Source organism: Mytilus trossulus, unplaced genomic scaffold (genome assembly GCF_036588685.1).
Source record: "Mytilus trossulus isolate FHL-02 unplaced genomic scaffold, PNRI_Mtr1.1.1.hap1 h1tg000424l__unscaffolded, whole genome shotgun sequence".
In the NCBI taxonomy this organism is placed as follows: domain Eukaryota; kingdom Metazoa; phylum Mollusca; class Bivalvia; order Mytilida; family Mytilidae; genus Mytilus; species Mytilus trossulus.
The window spans coordinates 315,923-339,162 of record NW_026963354.1 but is presented as its reverse complement, the minus strand read 5'-3'; the positions used below and the strand labels follow the sequence as shown (position 1 = coordinate 339,162).

Genomic DNA, 23,240 nt, shown 5'->3' with positions numbered 1-23,240 from the left:
TTGTTATCTATATTTCACAACTAGAGCAAAACTATAATAAAAAATGTTTGATCTTAAAAGAATTAGATTCAAGATATTTATAAGGAAAACATTGACTAGTTTGAGAATCGAAGGACAACAATGAAGTTTATAAGCCGTGGTTTATATGAAGTTGTTACGAAAAACACTGCTGAAATATATTTGTTCAAATATCTGACTTAAAAAAATTAGTGATGACTCAAACAGTTCGCATTAAATGAAATCCAAACCATCGGTAAAACTTTATCATATAGTTTATAACTTAACACCTACACTTATGCATAGTTTATTGACCTTTCCAATCTTATAATCTTTTTAAAACCATGACTGGTTTTCTAACTTGAAAACAGTAAAATCAAAACAATGGTAATATTGACTGAATGTACGTTTTCCCAGTTTTTTCAAATACCCATGCTCTCTTATTCTTGAACATTTAGAATCCTCCAAAATCGATACGATTCTCCACAATAGAGTTCACACCTGTTTATCCTGATGTCTGAATGTATACATGAACTTATCGAACAGTAAATTCCAAACCCTTCTTACATGTTATGGTTTTAATCAGGGATTATATCCCAGTGTTCAGCCGTATTAACCAAATAATCCGAAGTAAGATCCCTTCAGTTTTAAATGAAAATGGTTATATAGAATGACACTTTCTGTGGGACGAAAAATATGGAAGTTGATGTACAGTTTTACAATTCTAGCAGGTTCTTGGACAGTCTCTTCAGGTATAATATTCTAAATATCATGTCTTATTCAAGACCGTTAATAAAAAAAAACACTTTATTTTGATATACAGGCGTAGCATATTTAATATATATTTGTGAAACGGGATTTCTCTTTGTTAAACATTTTCCTATAATAGCTAACATTCCCTTCGTTTTAATTTTGGTGAATAGTTGAATGTTTAATTGGCAATCATATCACATCTTATGTCTGTATATATAATGTGAATGTCAGTACGGGAACTGATTTCATTGTCAGACTTTACATGTTTACATATTGAAAAGTAAAATAACAAAAATCGAACTCCGATCAAAACTCAAAAGGCCAAACACATTAATAAAACAAGAATGTGCTCATAGTACACGGATGCCCCATGCGCACTATCATTTTCTATGTTCAGTCGACCTTTAAATTGGGACATACACTCTAATTTGGCATTACAATTGGAAGTATCATATCATAAGGAACATGTGTAATAAGTTTTAAGTTGATTGGATTTCAACTTCATTAAAAAAATACCTCGACCAAAAACTTTAACCTGAAGCGGGACAGACGGGCAGAAGAGCAAACGAACGGACGGGCGAACAGACGGACGGACAAACGAACGAATAGACGAACGGACGGATGAAGGAACGAACGGACAGACGAACGGACGAATGGACGCACAGACCAGAAAACATAATGCCCATAATTAAGACATAAAAAGATAACAACTGTCATATTCCTGACCGGAACAGACATTTTCTTATGAAGAAAATGCTGGGTTATAAAAACTAAAGTTGGTTTACAGCTTTCTTGTGTTGCATTCTTGTTCTCATTTTTATGAATAAAATACTAGTAAAATCTTGAAAATTGGTTAGATTTGAACGAATCTATTCTATTCAGCGGATATTGTTAACACGAAAAAAACATTAAAAGTCTTAAAAATCTCATAAAAAACTTTCTGTCTTACATTTAAATGCAATGTATATAATATATATGTACAAGTGTTTAACTTTCTAGCTGCCATCTGCGAGTTTCCTGACGAGCTACAAGGAATATGGTATAGTTCTCACAAAGGCAATCTTAATTTTAATGGTACAGAGGTATTGGGTTATCCTATAGCTATGTCAGCTACCGTTAGCGAACTCAACTTCAACTGTACGGAGAAAAATGGAGATTATTATCTTTTAATGTAAGTACCTAGCTTTACTCATAAATATACAATAAAATACCAAAAAATACTATCTTATATATATACTGCTTACCCATTGTCAGACCACTTTTTCATTTTGCACATCTTCTTTGTAACTATTTTTGTTAATTGACAGTTTCAGCTTTACGTTTTCGTCCTTGTCACTGATGAGTCTTTTGTAGACGAAACGCGCGTCTATACTAGTCCTGGTATTTATGATGAGTTTATTTAGACGATTTGCCTTCTTACTATGCTATTTTGATTTTTATGCCACTTCTTCTATATGTATATAATGATTCATAATGTAACTATTTGCATCTGTACGTAATGAATATTTTTATCACCATTTTCATCTAAAAGATGAGTTTTTATGTCATTATTTTAATCTATACGATGTTTTTTTTATGTTATTATTTATTTTCCAGGGCTGATAGATATGTGTTTACGCTGAACACCAACGTGCGAGCATACATATGTTTAAGGCTCCATCGTGTGTCGGCATATAAATATTATTATTATCTTGGATCAAGTAAGTTTCTTTGTACTAAATCTTCAGTTAATCAACGTCTAATCAGCTGGGTTGGTTCAATATCATAGCGGCTAAATAAGGCTACTAGACGTAGATTTATGACTATTGAACGTATAGCTAGCCTAGCTGCTACATAGATATTGATGGCAGCTAGACTAGCTACTCGTTCAGATTGTAGACACAAATCTACGTAGCACTACGTAGCCGCTACGTTATTGAACGAAACCCTATAGCATTGACTGCATGTCAGAAACGCACTATTCTTCACCTATTCCGGAGTATTTATATGGGTTTAATAAGATGAGGTATGAGTGCCAAAAAGACAACTCTCCATCGAAGGCACAATTTGTAAAAGTAAACCATTATAGGTCAAAGCATTCAAACAGGAAAACCAATTGTGTGTTCTATATATTAAAAAAAGGGGGGGGGGGGTCGAGAAACACCTATGAACCACATCAACAAACGACAACCACTAACAGAGTCCGGAATCACAGATTGAGAAAAAAGATGCATCTATAGCAGGATATAAATACCATGTAGACGCATCGCTTCATTTTAATGAAGATGAACCTTAACATGTAAAATCAGAAAAATCTAGAGACGTCAGAACATTGGTTAAGGAACAAAATAATCTAAAAGTATTGAAAGGTTTAATATGAATATCGAGCTCCTTTTCGATATATCTAATTTTCTAAGGTGGCGGTATTATGTTGACTCTGACTTTTGCAATATATTTCCATTGGTATTATTTTGGTTTCAAATCGAAAGGAAAAAATCCAGAATCTGCTTAAATTTTGGTCTATGACCTTTATGAACCATTGACATCTTAAATGAAAAGAAAACGGGTGTTATGGGGTAAAATATTTTACCCTGTATCGTAGGGAAAAACAAGGAGTCAGAACCTGAAGTAAGTTGTTTCTTGGTTTGGTATACTTGATTTAAGAGTTTAAACCATCTAAACACTATATCTACGATTGTCTTTTGTCTATTAATACTTTGGGATCCTTTAATTCAAATACAAAGTACTATGAAGCTACTTAGTATCAATTAGTATCATGAAAATGTCGTAAAATGTTTGGTTTAATGTTAGATATATTCGATAACTCATGGAATTCATGAATATATGCTCTGTGCGTTCAAAATGCTGAAGGAACATCAGTTTTGGGAATGAAAGGGAAAACACACCATTTTCGACTTTACATTCTTTCTTTACATAGCAGCAGTAATTTTAGCTAGATTATCTGTTATAGTACATATCTACTAGCTTAGAAGTTACATTGCATTTTCAGCACTGACAACTATATATGACTATGTGTACGGAGTATTAGAAGGGCAACCAGTGACGTTGTCAGAAGCTTGTGATCGCACGGAGCCATACGAAGAGAGCACATTTATAACTCTTATAAAGAATGGTAAATTTACGTAATGATAATATTCAATGACTAAATTCTGGTGAATTTGAAAGCCAAAGTTAAGCTTGTACTAGATCTATACGAGTTGTATTCTAAAAAATCAAATATAACGTGAGACGATTTCTGAATGTCATGTCAATGTAATTTAGAAGAGTGTATGTAGAATAAGTATATTATTCTTATCTACTTAGCTTTCTTATATAATGAAAATAAGAACTTTTAAATAATAACGAATGATAAAACCATGACCGGTGCAGAACCACTACAACACCGTTCGTATTTAACATACGAATCAAAGTGCCATGTCCGATACAGAACCACTGCAACACCTCTTGTATCTAATATGCGAATCAATGTGCCATGTCTGGTACAGAACCACTGCAACACCTCTTGTATCTAATATGCGAATCAAAGTGCCATGTCCGGTACAGAAACTCTACAACACCTCTCTTATTTAACATACGAATCATAAAACCATGTCCGATACAGAAACCCTGCAACACCTTTCTGATACATTTCATGGGTTGTTTGTTGTATGGGAAAATATCCACCCTCTGACAGTCGAAATTATTCGCCTTTAATTCCAGGTATTCTCACTTTGCAGAAACTTAGTGTTGTCTCGTCTTGAGTTGTATTATATATTCATCACTGGATGTTAAGAAACAATTCACATTTTCAAACTGTCGCTACTCTCTACGTCATTCAATATACTGAAATCAATTATTTTCTTGTGTATTTACCACGGAAGGTTTACAGTAGCATGCTCACACGAAGTACCGGAGCCGTTGGCTCGATCCCTGTAGTAATACTGAAGTCTTGACAATTGGCATTTTCTCCATTTTTAGCTTTTCCCATCACTTGGCGTCCGTCGTCCGTCGTCCGTCGTCTGTCGTCCGGCGTTGTTAACTTTTACAAAAAATCTTCTCCTCTGAAACTACTAGGCCAAATTAAACCAAACTTGGCCACAATTATCATTGGAGTATCTAGTTTAAAAATGTGTTGGGTGACCCGGCCAACCAACCAAGATGGCCGCCACAGCTAAAAATAGAACATAGGGATAAAATGCAGTTTTTGGCTTATAACTCAAAAACCAAAGCATTTAGAGCAAATCTGACAGGGGTAACATGTTTGTCATTTACAAAGCAGGGTTCATTTGCATATAGTTTTCAAAGGTAGCAGGCTAGTTATTTAATACGCCTGACGCGGGTTTCGTCTGCATAAGACTCATCAGTGACGCTCATATCAAAATGGTTAGAAATCCAAACAAGTACAAAGTGGAAGAGCATTGATAACCCAAAAATTCAAAAGAATATGCCAAATACGGCAAATGTTATCTATACCTTTGATAAAAACATCAATACTTCTCTTCACAAACGAAAGAACATGTACCTTGTCAACTCCTTTTGATTTGTGTTTTTCGATTTAGATACAGGTATAATCCCTGCAATGACTGAATCAAGCTGTCCATCCCAGTTTCTGGCCAGTTATTCTAATGTTTTGATAACAGACACTAGTGGATCAACAACTTGTGACGGCAATAGTGTTGACGGCTGTAGCAGCAACCTAACAGCGATGTCATATACATATCAGGCTTGCTCCTCTGGTCTCGTGTTCAATTGTAAGTGTAAAATGCTTCATTTGACTTTATGTAAGTATAAACATACGTCTTGAATACATACACATACTTAAATGTGAAAGAGCTGTATGGCTCTCCTTATCGGCCTCATTTTGTTTTCATATGAGTTGGAGTTCATTCTGACACTTTTTAAAAACAAGAAGAGCAAAGAAGCGAAGGTCATTGAATTTCACAGAATCATTCAGATATATTGAGGGTGTTCTTTCCATTAACTAATACAAACTTTTCTAATTAGGTTCCATTAATATATCACCCAGAAGTAGACATTAAAGAAACAGACAAGGTATCCTCCGCCTAATTTGTAGTATTATACCTCGAATTTGACAAACGCAGACATCTCAGTACTAGAATTTATGACAAACGAGACGATTTTAATTTTGAAATCATCAATTTCCCTCACCTTAGTATCAATATACCAACTTCAACTGCATATGGGATATATATATCTCCAAACTAATTCGCTTTTCAAAAGCTTGCAGATGCTATTCAGACTTTGTAAAAGATCACCAACTGTGTCTGAGTATGGAGATGATGAGCCAAGGCTATATCAAAGAACGTCTCGTCCTTTTTCAAATAATACAAATAATTGTAAATATTGTGTTGAAGTATATATTCTGGGTACTGACGTTGTTTTTCATCTTAATAACGTGTTGTAATGTTCTTTTATTTGTCTTTATGAATATAGCTTTTACTTTATAGTATGTTTTGGTGTTATCCATTTGACGTGGCTCTGTGCTTATACATCCCGTCATTGTATTATTGTGCTATGGTAAATTTTTGTACTCTTGTTTTTTTTCTTTTTTGCTTATGTGCTTTGTATATATGCCTTTTTTTAGTTTCTTTGTAATATATTTCTTTGTTGCCTGCAATGCCTCACTTTTTGACATTTGCGCCATGTTGTATCTGTTTGTTTTGTTTACATATCGTTGTCGATAAAATAGCATATTATGCGGCTGCCATACGGGTGAGCGTTTCAGCTACCTGTGGAACCAGGTTTAATCCACCATTTTTACATAAGAAAATGCCTGTACCATGTCAGGAATATGACAGTTGTTATCTTCGTTTGAGTGTTTGGGGATTTTGATTTTGCCATTTGATTAGGAACTTTCCGTTATAAATAGTCCTCGTCGTTCTTTATTTGTATGTTTTTACTTTTTACATGGACGATCTTAATAAGGATGACTTTTTTTAGTACAAACTGTATATATGATTTTGGGTTTAGTTTAGATATACTCGACCTGTAATTCAACCTCGCTCTTCATTATTTTAAGTTTTCTGTACTTATTTTCAAGTTAAGTATGGATATAAAGTGTTCTGAATAAAAGACTTTTTCAACATAAGGAAATGCCTGTACCAAGTCAGGAATATGAAAGTTGTTTTCCATTCGTTTGATGTGTTTGAGCTTTTGATTTTACCACTTGAAAAGGGACTTTCCAATTTGAATTTTCCTTGTAGTTCAGTATTTGCTTTATTTTACTTTTGCATGGTATACAGTTATTGTGCCACATCAGCATATTGTGTTAATAGTAATTGTATTTAATAATTGTACCTATCGTAAACTGGGAAACATCTATACAACATAAGTGCATTATACTTATAAAATAAAACTTCAATACCTATTTCACATAACTTCATTGACTAAGGATTATGATGAAATAACAATGGATACTAGTATCTATAGGTATGTAACAGTTTTGATTTTAACCGAACAGAGAATATTTACTTGTGATTGGATACCTTGTTAACTACATTAACATTTCGTCAGCGCTGCTATGCAATATCTTTCCTGATTTCAGTCACATTATCAGTATATGGTTATCATTGATATGTTCATGTTTTTAGCCTCAATATAAAGATTTTGTAAACATGCACTGATATGTCTTTTTTCGATTTAAGCGGCAGGATCAGTGTCCTGTATTTATTACCTGACAAGTAATGGTATTACATATCTACACACCTGGAATAATGACGTCACTGTCGACGATTCTACTACTTACAGAATGGTTTGTTACGTAAGTTTAAAAAAAATGCAGATTCTTTATTTCTGAAGGGAAAAATGTTGGGGTATTGTTTAGAAGATTGTCTAATCTTTTTCATTCATGATTGATATCAACATTTTTCTTTAACTGATATCTAAATCTTCAGTAACCAGTAGTTTCTTTTATATTATTCTATTTTTATCTATAATTTAATGCAGGCAATGAAATCTATTGGAAGTACAGTTTATGCCACAGTTTATCCACATTTTTGTAGTGATGTAAAACAAAATCATTCTGATGTAGCATCGCCTGGAATAAAGCTACAGTTCTCACAGTCTACACAAACTTGTGGTAAGTGACACGTGACATCGTCTATAATAAAGCTACAGTTTTCAAGGTCACTTCAAACTTGTGGTAAGTGACATGTGACATCACCTGTAATAAAGCTACAATTCCCAAGTTCATCTCAAACTTGTGGTAAGTGACATGTGGCATCACCTGTAATGAAGCTACGATTCTCATGTTCATCTTAAACCTAATAGATGGTAAGTGACACGTGGTATCGCCTCTTATAAAGCTATAGTTCGCTAGGTCAGATCAAACTTATGGTTAGTGACACGTGACATCGCCTGTAATAAAGTTACATTTCTCTTGGTCACATTAAACTTGTAGCAACAACGCATTGCATCGCCTGTAATAAAACTAAGTGGTTGCGCCTAGAATACTCTACCTTGCGGAAAGTGATTCGTAGCATCGAAAGAAATTAAAGTTCAGTAGCTGTTCTAAAAAAGAATCTTGCTCGCGATTTGCGATCTTTTTTAGTTTATTTGAACAAGCCTTACCAACTGGCCTGATTGATACCTTGGCGCAGTGACATCTGTGAGGGGAAAAAAGTATAATAAAATTCAGAACTATAAGTTAAATTCAACAAGGGTCGGGCGTCTATTAAAACTGACAAAATAAAACATTTTCAATCAACACAACGAGACAAAAACAACGGTCTTATTCCTGACTTAGTACTTTTATTTTCCATAGAAAATGATGGGTTAATTCGGATTTTTTGTAGCTGAACAAAAAACCCGATATCATGATCTCACTAAATATTAATAAAAAAAATACATGGTGTCAAAAGATGACAACTTTGATGGATTTAGTTACTTTGAAGCTATTTTGTACACAAAAATATAAAATGAAATTAAAAAAAAAAGGATACAAAGTAATTCCAACGTGCAATAACGTCACATTAACGTATCCGAATAAGAAGTAAAATAACAGAAATACCGAAATGCAAGGAAAATTAAATATTTAAACAGAAAGTCCCTGATCAAATGGCAAAATCAAAAGCTCAAACACATCAAACGAATGAAAAACATTCGTCATATTCCTTACTTCGTACATTCATTTCCTTAGCTAGACAATGGTTGATTAAACTTGGTTTTAAAACTAGCTAGACCTCCAACTGGTATGCCAGTCGCATACAGTTATTTTACATTAACAGCAAAATGTGAACAAAACAAACAGACATAATACTAGTAGGAAAACTGTCAAAAATATGGTTATAGCAGTCAAAATGTTTTTATAATCTTTTTCACTTCAAAATAAACAAATATGTCAACAAAGAACATAAAAATGTCACATAAACAAAGCATATAAATAAAAACGAAAGAATACGAAAAATGACCTAAGCACAATAACACAATGTCGGACGTATAGGTGAAGAGGCAGGCCAAAATGATATTCCCCAAAACAGTAAAGCTAAATAATTTACAAAAACAAATAAAAGATAACTTTAACGCGAAATTCAGAAGACATACCACGTCAGTTTTAAAAAGCTCTGTTTTAGGACCTTTTTATTATTTGTGAAGTTGATACGGAATGCTTGTCACAGTACCTTCCGACGAACTTTTTTAAAAGAGGACGAGACGTTCCTTGACATACTTTTGTTCATAAACTTTCTTCTCAGAAACTGTCGCGTGATATTTTCTAAAGTCTGAGTAGCAACTGCAGACTTTTCAATACCGAATGAGTTGGGAAATGTATATCCCATATGCAGGTGAAGTTAGTATATCGCTTCTAAGGTAGGAGAAACTGATATTTTCAAAATTAAAATGGTCTCTTTGTTTTCTCGTTTATTTTTGTTTTCCTCTTATATTTATGATGAGTTACCCTTGTTCCTTTAGGGTTTTAGTTTCTCTCGATCGATTTATGACTTTCGAACAGCGGTATACTACTGTTTCCTTTATTTGTCATAGATTCTGGTACTAAGCCGACCGATTATGTCATATTTTTGAAATACATCTAAAAGTGAGGCGTCGGAAATCGTGTTTATTGATTTTTTCAATTTCGAGTTCTGGAGGATATATTAATGAAACCCAATCAGACAAGTTTGAAAAGTTAATGTACCAACGTCATCGATATATATCAATGTAAATTTAGATGATCTTACTTCTTACAAGAAGATAAATATGGATCATATGGACATACTTGACGAGTTTTACAGTTTTCGGGGTACTTATATACCACCTGCTCACTTTTACCATCATAGCCCTCACGTACCCCCCCCCCCCCCCCCCCAACACACACACACAAACGTACACACCCATATTGAAGCATATACACAATGGTAAAAGTAACCCTAATCTTTATTGTTTCAGCGACGTCCGTGACAGATTATAACTATGCTGGATACATATTCCTCATTATTATAATGACAATACTGATCTCGATCCTTGTTATTGGAGGATGCATATTGTATAAAAAGCTCAAAGATGGAGATAAAACACTGTAAGTTTATACTTCAAATTATTATTATTATTTTTAAATCAACATTTTTATACTGGTATAAGTACAATTTTGATAACAATGTCTACTGTTATTTCTCTAAAGAAGACATTCGATATTTTTATTATAAATTAAAGTGTTTTGATGTATGAGTACAAGACTCAGATGATTTTCATACTCAACGTATAGAATATAATGGAAACAAAAAACTTTGAAGACAATTGAATACGAAAAGAGTAACTGACTGCCATTGGTCTTCGTGTTTTTGCTTTTCAATAAATTATTAAATAGTGATTTACTTGTTTATATTCATAACTTGCTTCAGAAGAATGTGTAACGATGTGTTGCAAATATCATTGTTTGTGCTCATTCAAAATTAAAAGCACAACAAGAAACATATATTAATAACTTTAAAAAGAAAATATGATGGTTTTTTAATGTCCAATTACATTGTTTATACAGAGAACTCATTTCTATATTTTCTTCTTCAATATTTTGACATTAAAGAAACAGACCTTTTAAATGCTCAACATTGTTCTTTAAAATGTACATTAGGATACAGTTTGATCATGCTAGATGCCTTTTCTTTGTAGTTGTAGGTTATTAATCTTCACAATGAAGATCTCGAGAGGTCCTCATCGTATATGTCATTCATGGTCCCTGATTGTACCAGACGCACATTTCGACACTTAAGGCAGTAGACCTATGATAAGGGAAATAACTCTTAAAATCATCAGTACGTTTGTGTCAACCATTTTCATAAATATATTCTAAACTTCTAGGTTACATAGATTATTTTCAATCTGTTTCAGGTAAGGGCTTCAAATACATTAATGAAACTTGACTTTTACAAACGCATTACTGATTTAAAGAGTTATCTCCCTGAACTAAGGTCTACTTCCTTAAAGTTTCCTTCGTAATGTGCGAGTCCGAAGTATTTTAAAATTTTAATCCTTATACTAATTACGCAGAGCGGATGCAATCGACGAGAACCACATTTATAACTAATGATGCTTTCTACTTTAAAATCTTAGTATTTTAATAAATCTTTTGTATTGCTATTTCAGGAAAGATACACTGTGTTGTTGGCGGCATAAACATCAAATCCAAAATCAAGATCAACTAGAGCTTTCTGGAAGAGATTTCCCTCGAATAAAGACAGCTAAACTTAGGAAAGTTATATAATAATCGTGTAACGTTTCCGGCTCAGCAAACGATAGCGAATTATATTTGGAACTAGCATGATTAGACTACAAGTTATCATTCCATAATTTGTCCTTGTAATGAAGAAATAAACACCAAAAGAATTATAAAATAAAAATAAAGCAAAATATATGTTCAATGTGTAAGAATTATAGTTTTCAACGATCTTTGATTCGAATTATTAAAAGTAAGGGTTAATATGAATATACGATATCTCTCATTTTGGATTTGTTAATTATTAATTGAAACAGCTATGCTTATTTTCAATTACGTTTAGCATGACATTATATGTATACTAGTTAATATGTAGAGCTATTCGCGTGACACGAATAATAAAAAAAGCGATTGTGAATTATTGATTGGATAACAGGTTAATGTATAGTTATACACCCTTAAATGTAAAACATTGTTATTTTCCTTACAATGTACATTGCCACCTGTTTTTATTTTGAACAATTCCTTTTTTGTGCTTGAACTTTTATAAATCTTTTTTGTAAACTATATTTGTTTTATTGTAACTGATTTCATGACTTTTGTAGGCGATTTGTTTTCAATGTTAATACAAGCGTAAAATCTATAATGAATTAGATACTCACCCGATAACCTGATTGTACTCCATAAAAACCTAGATGTGATATGATTGTCAGACAGAAAACTACTATACATAAACACCAAAAGATAAAATATTAACATCGTAAGGTAAATAAGGATGTCAAAAATCATAACAGTACCTTGACAATTGATACTTCGATCTTCAGTGAGGATCGAGATTTTTTTTTTAAATCTGACAAAATCTTAAATCGGCCAGACCATATTTCTATAATGTAGTTGGCTAACTATTATGAATCTTTAAATAAACTGTAGTATACCACCGTTCAAAAATCTTCAATCGATTAAGAGAAAACAAATTCGTGTCACAAACCAAACCCAAGGGAAACGCATCAACTATAAGAGGGAAACAACGGAGATACAGAAACACTGAACTGCTACCTAAATAACACCAAGATACATAGAAACGGACTATGTTATCTGCCATATTTCTGACTTGTTACAGGACATTTTTATAAAACATGGTGGACTGTACTTGGTTTCATAGCAAATCAAAATTAAAATCACAAAATTACCTCCTACTCATATGGCAATATCAAAAATATCGCTCGCATGACAACGTTTCATGACATGAATACAGTTCAAATAAACGAAAGAACACTCCGGACAGAGAAATGCATCAATCAATACCAGTAATATGATATTACATTACAACATGTAAACCACAGAATAATAAAAAGTAAAATCACAAAAATACTGAACTTAGAGGAAAATCAATTCGGAAAATTCATAATCACATGGCAAAATCCATATATACCTTCCACATACAGTATAATTTTGAATTTTGCGTCACACAAATGTTTCACCGTCATAACAATTGACGTCACAGTTTAATAACGATAAAATTCTAAATGGGGAGCAAGTGTTTTTATGTATTTTCTTACCATTGCGAGCATATAAATATAGAATTATGTTATTAATAGTGAAATATTTGTATTTTCTCATCAGGTTATTTTCTTCATAGAGATAATTGTGTAAAACAAAAACATATTGTGAATATAGTTGCTTGAAACTAAAAATCATATAAATGAAATAGCTGGTTAAGTATCTTAAAATTTACATGCATATGGAAAATAAAGAAAGAATTCAAACCACAAACGATAAGACAACACAGTATATAAGAAGACTTACGGACGGAGATATAATATATAATATATAATATAGACAATGGATACCGAAAAAAGACTCGTGTTTATATCAGAAAGGTTGGATGAATTTATGGTTTTATATGCCATTATTTACATGACCCCATAAACCGTGCCATTACATATACCATTGCTTAAAATTCTTTTCTTTTTTAGTTATTCAAGATATCAGTTTTTAGTAACTATTAAAGATTTAAGTTGTCATCAGATATTTTTAAAAATATAAATGAGGGCAACAGTTGTTCAAAGGTCTTTCGAAAATTCAATTGAGAGAAAAAAATCCGGGGTTTAAACTAAAACCGAGAGAAACGCAGTAATTGTAAAATGAAAACAAGGGAAAAACAGGAACACTGAAGTGAAACAAAAACAAACCCTAACATACATAAAAAAACGAACGATATGATAACAACTGCCATTTTCATGACTTGGTACATGCCATGTTAAGAAAATACATAAGGTTGAACATAGTTTAATGGCTAGCCAAACCTTCCGCTTTATGACAATGTTAAAAATGTGTTCTAAAACTAGATACATAAAGTCTTGTTATTATCAACAGCAATCGATCCTTCAAAAACGCATTGATGGTCAACAATATATTGTGTTTATATAAAAAAGAAGATGTGGTATGATTGCCAATGAGACAACTATCCACAAAAGACAAAAATGTCACAGACATTAACAACTATAGGTCACCGTACGGCCTTCAACAATGAGCAAAGCACATACAACAGAGTCAACAATTCAAACGAGAAAACAAATGGCCATATTTGTGTTAAAAAAATGAACGAAAAACAAATATGTGACACATAAACAAACGACAACCACTGAATTACAGACTCCTGACTTGGGACAGGCACAAACATAAATAATGTGGCGGGGTTAAACATGAAAGCGGAATCCCAACCCTCCCCTAACCTTGGACAGTGGTAAATAAAGGCAACACTAGTATACCGCTGTTCAAACTCATAAATCCATCGGAAAAAACAAAATCGAGGTAACAAACGAAAACCGAGGGAAACGCATTAAATATAAGAGGAGAACTACGACACAACACTAAAATGTAACACACACAGAAACGGACCAATCATCAGAAAAAATCCCACAAGAATAACAACTATAACATAAAAACCAAATACAGTACAACATAAGAACGAACTATAAAAATTAGTTGAAAAGACTTAACTCATCAGATGGACAAAAAAATAATTGGACGGGGCCGGGTTCTTATACATCCCGACACAAAAAGGCATAATGAACAGATCTGAGAGTACTCGTAGTTATCTGACAGGTAGTTCAAAGCTACTGACAACTGATAAAAAAATCATGCATCTCAGACTAAACTATCAATCTGTACACATCCAACATCAAATGAATTTAGTGTAAAGACGTTGTAAACAGCCAGGGGAAAACATGACCTCTTGCAATTAAGCCATTTTTTCTTAAATGTCCTGGACCAAGTCTAGGAAATAGCCATTATTATCTTATAGTTCGTTTGTGTGTGTTGCATTGTCGTTTGGTTTTTTTTGTTACACTTTAGTATTTCTGTTGTTTTCCCCTTATATTTGAGGTATTTCCTTCAGTTTTAGTTTGTAAGCCGGATTTTTTTTCTCTCAATCGATTTATGAATTTCGAACAGCAGTATACTACTTGTAGCCTTTATTCATTTATTTAGCGACCACAAATTATCACTGTTCCGTCGGTCATGTCCAACTGGTTTGTAGTCACCAAATTCTGAACGATGTATAGAAGATCTTCTTTCTATGGTTTAATTTTATATAATGTATCAGTGGACAATCATATGAACGTCCTGTTACGATGTATGTCAGACTTTATTTCTGTAGATGTACTACTATTAGTTTCGTTGATAGTCACAACTGCGATTTATAGTAGACTTTCTTTCTGTTAATCGTATGTCTTCATGGTTTTCTCTTAGTGGTCGATAAAGACATACCTTTTCAATAAAAATTCCATGTCATCTTGAACTTTGAAATAATAAGACTCATAAAAAGAAATCCTTCTATTCAAAATATGTGTCTTATTGGTCATCGATCGTGGATGATTTTCTTGTACATGATGTATGTGGACCTTTTGGATTATAGCTCTTCATCTTTTATATATGCTTTGGATTTCAAATATTTTGGCCACGAGCATCACTGAAGAGACATGTATTTTCGAAATGCGCATCTGGTGCAAAAAAATTGGTACCGTTGATTTTATTATACCTTTTGATGTTTCGTTGTCCTATAGATATAGGAAAACACTCAACCTAGATGCTAGGATTAACATTGTGTTTGCCTTTCGACAAAAGACTCGTCAGTGGTACTTGCAAAAAAGTGCATTTGGTGGAAATATGAACGACGTATGTTATCATTCAATGCATAAACATGATACCTAAAACATATTTTCAATGGCTTGACAGGAAACACTCAAATGTATAAAGGCAACAGCTGTATGCCGCTGTTCGAATTATCATTGATACCCTTTAAAAAAAACATCAGTTTGTTACTTGATGTACCTAAGCTAAGACATACACGGACTTGTTTACTACAGAATAAATTAAAAAAGAAAGAAAATAGTTTAAAATATATAATTTGGTCGTGTTTAAAGTCTTTTAAGAAAATGTGAGTACTCCAGGATGCATTTATACATGACTGATTAAATATAGAACATACAATGTATGTATAATTTAATAATCATTTAGAGATGGAAACTCCATACATTTCATTTAGGATTTTAACAATTATAATAAAAATAAAAATATACACATTGGATAATTCACTGTAACACGATATAATATATTCATATACATTCTATTTTTATCCAAGGTTTTGCGTGGTATAAAAAATTAAAGCAAGCAACTGTGTTTGACTAATAGCCAAAACTTTACGTGTTGATAAACACCTTTGAAAAATTAAAATTGAATTTTCATCACAATATTGATGACGGAATGGTTTGATTTTAAACAATTCCCTTTTTATGCTTAACCTAAAATAAATCCTGTTTACAAGTTTTTTGGGAGTTTCATGTTTCTGATTTCATGATGATTGTAGGCGGTTTGTTTAATATAAATACAATTTTAAAGTGATGTAGTCAGGATCTAGCTTGCTTCATTTCTTATAGTTAGAACAATTGTGTTCAAAGATGATTGAGACGAAATATTTAGCAATCTTTGCTCTTGTAGCAGTGCTGTTTAATTACACAGGTATGTAATATTGTGAAAATAATTGTATAAAGTTCTAGTACGGATGTTAACTGTTTTTTTTATATCATGTGGTGTTCGTCGTAGATGAAATAGGTTCGTTGTTGTTATGCAGTTGGCACGTTGTGTCGACTATTATGTCTTTTAATATCCTTGCGTATATTTGTGCTGTATTTTTATCACGTAGTGTGTTTTTTAACATTGTACTATAGCAGAAGGTTTGGCATGCCGTTAAACAAGGTTCGACCCACCATCTTTTCTTAAAATGTCCCGTAACAAGTCAGGAATATGGAAGTTGTTGTCATATTGTTCGTTTCTATGCATACTGGCTTTGTTATTGTTGCAATTCGGCGTTTCTGTTGTTCAATTGTTTTCCTCTTATAGTTGATGTCTTGATCTCGGTTTTGGTTTGAGATTTGAATTTGTCTTCTCTCAATCGATTTATGACTTTTGAAGACTGGTATACTGCTGTTACCTTTATGTCTGTTTAATACTTTTCATGGTCCAAATTAATTAATTTTGGTGTATTCGAGTTGAAATGTAAAATAGCAACTATAAGAAGTTTAAAACAATATTTTATGAAAAATGTAAATATTGAAAAACTGTCTTCTTTATATGTTTTATGTTTTTTATTTGGTTCTTTTTGTCTTGGTAGATTGTTGTGTCATTGATATATATTCCATTTCTATTGAATGCATACAACACTGCATTGTTTTAGTTATAAACAAATATTAAACGGTAAAATATCCACATCTGAGATGTGCATTTCGATGATTGGTGCCTAGACATCTGATGATCCAAAACCACATTTTAACGTTAAATAGCCGATAAAACCTAAACGGACCAAAGCTTTAGCCGAAACTAAACATGGAATCTGAGCATTTCTTGAAATAGCATATATTTCCTTAGCTGTATTTGGCAAAGCTTTTAGGAATTTTGGTCCTCAATGCTCTTCAACCTCGTACTTTATTTGGCCTTTTTCTCTTTTTTGGATTCGAGCGTCACTGATGAGTTTTTTGTAGACGAAACGCGCGTCTGGCGTACATACTAAATTTAGTCCTGGTATCTATGATGAGTTTATTTACTTAATGCACTGAAGTTTTATAACCGGAACTTTCAATAAAGCAATACTATCCATTGTCAAGACTGTATCGAAGTACTATACGGCTGGTTTGTTAAAATGCAAAGTCTAACAGTCCACCAGCAGATGTTTGGCCTCAAAGGTAGCAGAACATGAAACAGTGCCAATTATACTGCACATGGAATGCGCATTTCGCCAGTTAAATTTCTAGTCTGTTTAAGGCCAACATTTTTGAAAAAAATCAAAACCGGATACATGAATTGAATAGCAAACCGCACACAACCAAATTATAGTCGAATCTTGGCAAAGATTAATGGCAAAGCGTAAGAGGTATGCATTCCTTAATTCTCCAATTTTTACAATATTGTTATTTCAACGGAATTATTATTTATCACTGGTTTGTGATATACGCGGGACTAGCAATATACTTATTCCTGATTTAACACAAACGCTATACATTTGGGTCTTCTTTTAAATTGTTATTGCTTAATATACGGTACTGGTTTACTCATTGTTGAAGATCGTATGGTGACATGAAGTTACGTACGTCCACTTCATTTGTATTATTGTGTATTCATTCTTTTATCACTGACAATCATACAACTTCTCCGCATTCTTATGTTGTCCTTAAAAAATGAAGGGCACAGATATGAAGCATATAAATGAAAGCATTTTAAGGATTATTATAAATATCAATTTATTATTGTTATTATTTGCATACTTTAGATGGGAGCTGTGTTTTCCCTGATGAGCTGAAAGGAAGCTGGAAACACCCTGGAGGGGATGACACTTTGTTACAATTCACTAGTGATGAATTAACTGGGTTTAAGTTAACTGTTCCTAGACTATCCCAGTCAGATTTTGAGTGTATTAGTTCTCGTGTTGACGGAGACGCAACAAAGTACATGTTGAGGTAAGGTTCGTACTTAGAAGAATTATGCAAAGTACTGATTTAGTCAGATAGTCAATGTGGTCATTTTTTTTGTAAATTTCATGTTTACAAAACTTTGAATTTTTCGAAAAACTAAGGATTTTCTTATCCCAGGCATATATTACCTCAGCCGTATTTGGCACATCTTTTTGGAATTTTGTATCCTCGATACTCTTCAACTTTGTACTTGTTTGGCTTTATAAATGTTTTTATATGAGCGTCACTGATGAGTCTTATGTAGACGAAACGCGCGTGTGGCATACTTAATTATAACCCTGGTACCTTTAATAACTAGATAACCAACCAAAATTTCATTGAACAAAGAGTGCATTTTTAAAAATAATTATCAAACAGGACAAATTACATTATATGGTATAATGAGGTTAAAAAATATAACTCTTTTGATGATATTCCAACATATAGACGACTTACAAAGATGTTTATATTAGATATGTATACAACTGTACAATTAAGGTAACAAAAACAGTTGATTAAAATACTGTGTATGTTGTCTTCTTTCATTTCTATATTCTAAATAGTTGACCGTGCTGTCCATATCACCTGTTCACACATAACAGTAGTATAAGTGCATCTTCAGTAGAGTGACACAGCATTGACGTCCTTGTCCACGAGTCTAAAAAAAAAGCTATTAAGTTCTTGTACAAATAAAACCAAATAACAGCTATAAATATATAAAAGAATATATAAGACACCGTATGTCCTCCAATAATGAATAAAGCCCATTCCACAAAGTCAGTTATATAGTTTTAGTTTTATTGTCATGTATTGTAATTTCAATGAAAAAATCACCACAATTATTTGTACACTTTAATTCAAGCTGTAATTGTACTGCTCCTCGGGGAGTCTTGATTGACAAATAAAAATTGTTGTTGTTGTTGTTGTTAAAAAGGGAACCGAAATTGCAAATGTAAAACAATTCAGACGAGTAAACTAACGGCCTAATTAATGTGCAAAAAAATATAAATAAACAAAACGCAGCAACAAATTACAAACCTTGAATTACAGACTCCTAAAAGGACAAGCACGAAAAGAATGTGGCGGGGTTCAACATATTAGTGGGATTTCAACTTTCACCCTAAACTTGGACAGTGCTGTAACAGTAAAATCATTCGAGTTTAAATTGTTTGCTTATTTCTAATTATAGTTCATGTATGAACATAAAAAGCGTATTCTATTGTTTAATATAGTGATTGTGACTTTAAAATGTGCATGTTATCCTTTTTGGTATCTTTTGGGTATTTTTTGTTGGGGGGGGGGTTGCATTGGTGTCTCGAATAATCGTATTAAAATCTTTACAATGTTAAATTATAGAGCCAGAACCTCTGTGATAGTATTTGGAGTCAGACCAGCACTTTACATGTGTGTAGAAATAAAAGAAAAGAACAATATCAAGTACTATTCCATCGACACAAGTAAGTATGTTCTATTAATTGGATCAATAGTCATCAGTTTCGATATTTAAATTATGTTTAATAGAATGTTCAATAATGATAACCATAGACGCCATTGCCATTCTGGTCAACTAAATGGTTTGTACACTCATTATTTGTGAATAATAATAATTTATGAATATTGCTTTTGCTGTTTAGTCAAATTTTACTGATATCCATTTGACGTGATTTTGTTCCTATACATCCCATGATTGTCTTATTGTTCTAAGATAATTCTCGTATGTGCTTTCTGTACATGCCATTTTGTGTTTCTTTGATAAATATGACGTGGCTCTATACTTATTCATCCCGTACCGTTATTGTGCTGTTTTATAACATTTTTGTATTTTCGTCTTTCATGTTTGCTTATATGCTTCATCTATATGCCTTTTTATGTTTCTTTGATACATATATGACGTAGCTATGTAATTAATAAAAAAAACTAATTATACATCCCGTCATTGCGGTATTGAGCTATGGTAAATTTGTGTATTTTTGTCTTTAATTTTTGCCTTCCAGTATATGATTTGTATAAATGCCTTTTGTGCTTCTTTGTTACACATTTGATTTGTTTAAAGTGATTAAGATTAAGATAATAACTCAATGTTGACGGTTGTACCCCTATTTTTTACATTTTACCTATTATGTCTGCATGTTTCTTTATATACATCGTTGTCAATATAATGGAAAATGATGCGACTGTCATACACGTTAGAGGTTTAACTAGCTTCAAAACCAGGTTTGATACACCAAAAATACCTGTAGCAAGTCAGGAATATGACAGTTGAATATGATTATGGACTTTCCGATTGAATTTTCCTCGGAGTTCAGTATTTTTATGGTTTTACTTTTTACTATAAATATTGTGTGTCATAAAAAGAAAAGCTAAAGGAAAGTATGAAAATGGTAACTTATCAGCAGGATCATTACTTTTGGTAGTTATGCTGAATTACTGATTGCAACATAATTTAATCATGTTTTACATAAGGCCTTAGTTAATATCTGATTGGTTTTAATATTGCCATACTAGTATGTATTCGACAGTGGATTAGGGGGAAAGGGGCTTGAAAAATTGGAATGACATTATTGAAAATAAAATGATAACGAAGGAATACTCTGACCATCTTAGTTTGCTGCAAGACTGTTCTAGAATATCATACGAATGGGGAAAATAACAGACGCTTGTTTGCACGTTTATAATTTGTCATGTTATGTTTTATATAGAGAAAGATCCTATCTTACAAGACAAGTTGTACGGTACAGCAGTAGATACAATACCAGATATATCAGATGTCTGCAATTTGAGTGACCAGGACGGTATTGTCATATTAAAAGACTCTGGAAACGGTCCGAAACAGACAAAAAGAAAAATTACCAGGTAAGCACGAACAGAGTCTGGAAATGGCCCTAAACCGACAAAAAAATACAAACATTAACAGGTAATTTTGAATTCAATATATAAACAACAGAGAAAGTGTTGAATTTCTAATAGCATGGAAATAACAGTTATTCTCAGATCACAAAATATATAATGGAGGCTAATTCGAAACATATTTATAACATAAAAACAGACCAAAAAAGATAAACTCTGTTTTCCAATACAAAGAGTTGAACTTATTGTTACATGACTATAATATCGGTTTAAATATTTACTTTTAATTATAATTGTGTTGCAGAATGCAATTTAGATTGTTACAATATATATAGTATTAAATGTGTTGTTTATTTATTCCTTAATCTAGATTCTAAAAAAATATAGTAAGTAACAGTTGGGTAGAAATACTAGTATACAAAAGGGCGTTTTTTTTAGTTATTGACAGCTATGCAGAAATATCAATTAAGAAAGAAGAAGAATTGACTATTGCATATTTTATCTTTTCAGCTTGTTAAGCCAGTTAAGACAAGCTCTTGAACAGAAAGATGACAATTTCGACATAAAGAAATAAATGCGTATACACATGATGATTTGATGCCTGAACATATATACACTGCAATGTTTTAATGCCTCAACTTTATAGTCTTCGATAACTTCATATCATTTGCCTATACCGTTCGGTGATTTGATGCCCGAAACGTACATACTCTTAGATAATTTAATACCTGAAAGTATCATACTTTGTGATGAATGCTCACAACCAACATAAACTCTGCGAAAATTTGATGTCTGAAGTCTACTTCACTCTGTGTTGACTTGATGACCACTTTCTACACTTTGAGATGATTTGATGTTCATAGTTTATATTATACGAGACTTTCATAGATATAGTATCTTCCATGTAACTATTTGTATGAGCTTTGTAATAAAATTTCATTGTAGAACATTTATTTGCAATATCCCAGATTTCAACAGGAATTATCATTTAAAAATGTTAGTCATTGGGGTACCGTATGCTATCTTCGTTTGTGAAAACATTAAACCTATTAGTTGAAGAGAAATTGGCTTTGAACTACAGGTCGCCTGACCAACTATGGACTTAAAGATTGTTACTTCTGTTGTTTTGTTCGTACCGAGTAGATACAATCAACGCCACTGATGATTCCTATTCTGACGAAACGCGAGTCTGGCGTATTAGTAATAAGCATGTTATGTTTGGTGATGATTGTTTGTACCTCTTGGTCGATGCCACTGCTGGTGTACGGCTCACAAGCTAAGTAGTCAGTGCTTGTGTGTTGATAAGAAATATCATTGATATGTTTCATTTCATGTAAACTCACTCAATATAAAATGTTAAATTATTCAGAACACTTAGGGATTTTGGTACAACTTTTTGGAAGTTTTGTTTCAATTGTATTCAACTTCGTATTTGTTTTGAACTTTCAGCTGGTTTTATTTGAGCGCCATTCGTTAGTCTCAAACGGTTAAAAAACGCGTCAGTCGTAACAAATTATAATTCTGGTATCTTTGATGAGTTAATAACCCTTTCCAACTGATATTACCGCATTGTATGTTGTGTTATTAAACAAGGTGAACCTTGACTGGTATTTCCTACGATGATTTCCTTGATAGAGGGTTGCTGCTTACAATGAAGATATTATACTAAGACTTCCAAATGGTGAATTTGAAATCATTCCTTCTAAAAAAATTACGGACGCAATCACGAGTTGGTTGACCGTTATGAAATTTCTGTTTCACAGATGATATCAGATATGTTCCTAATGTAGAAACTACAATCCCGTTCCCGGTGCATGACTGTGATCTACTGAATAAGACTATTTGCCGCGTTTTTAATAAGATATAACGGTTACATAACTATAGTGCATATGATAGATTAAAAAAGTATAACAAAAATATCAAACGCCAATGAAAATTCAAAAAGGGAAAGCCAAAACAAATCATCGGAACAAGGGAAAAACAAATGCCAT

At 32.6% G+C, this 23,240-nt stretch overlaps 2 protein-coding genes across 2 annotated transcripts; both read left to right on the top strand.

Annotated features, from left to right (window-relative positions):
* The first annotated feature begins 605 nt into the window (after positions 1-605).
* LOC134702189 (uncharacterized) lies at positions 606-11,554 on the top strand. The gene is made up of 9 exons (XM_063563257.1): positions 606-749; positions 1,750-1,921; positions 2,347-2,450; positions 3,740-3,862; positions 5,289-5,480; positions 7,395-7,510; positions 7,696-7,828; positions 10,132-10,261; positions 11,326-11,554. Exons 1-9 carry the CDS (start codon positions 668-670, stop codon positions 11,441-11,443), a joined length of 1,170 nt encoding a protein of 389 aa, XP_063419327.1. The 5' UTR covers positions 606-667; the 3' UTR covers positions 11,444-11,554.
* A 4,738-nt stretch (positions 11,555-16,292) lies between these two features.
* On the top strand, positions 16,293-22,181 carry LOC134702202 (uncharacterized). Its single transcript, XM_063563273.1, has 5 exons — positions 16,293-16,417; positions 18,222-18,408; positions 19,759-19,859; positions 21,102-21,255; positions 21,760-22,181. Exons 1-5 carry the CDS (start codon positions 16,357-16,359, stop codon positions 21,821-21,823), a joined length of 567 nt encoding a protein of 188 aa, XP_063419343.1. The 5' UTR covers positions 16,293-16,356; the 3' UTR covers positions 21,824-22,181.
* Positions 22,182-23,240: the final 1,059 nt, after the last annotated feature.

Bases quoted from the DNA above. Each gene is read 5' to 3' on its own strand.
- LOC134702189 (XM_063563257.1), top strand. From the start codon at position 668: ATGACACTTTCTGTGGGACGAAAAATATGGAAGTTGATGTACAGTTTT. The intron at 5,481-7,394 runs GTAAGTGTAAAA...TTTCGATTTAAG, and splicing joins CTCTGGTCTCGTGTTCAATT to CGGCAGGATCAGTGTCCTGT. The intron at 7,511-7,695 runs GTAAGTTTAAAA...AATTTAATGCAG, and splicing joins CTTACAGAATGGTTTGTTAC to GCAATGAAATCTATTGGAAG.
- LOC134702202 (XM_063563273.1), top strand. From the start codon at position 16,357: ATGATTGAGACGAAATATTTAGCAATCTTTGCTCTTGTAGCAGTGCTG. The intron at 18,409-19,758 runs GTAAGGTTCGTA...GTTAAATTATAG, and splicing joins GCAACAAAGTACATGTTGAG to AGCCAGAACCTCTGTGATAG. The intron at 19,860-21,101 runs GTAAGTATGTTC...TGTTTTATATAG, and splicing joins GTACTATTCCATCGACACAA to AGAAAGATCCTATCTTACAA.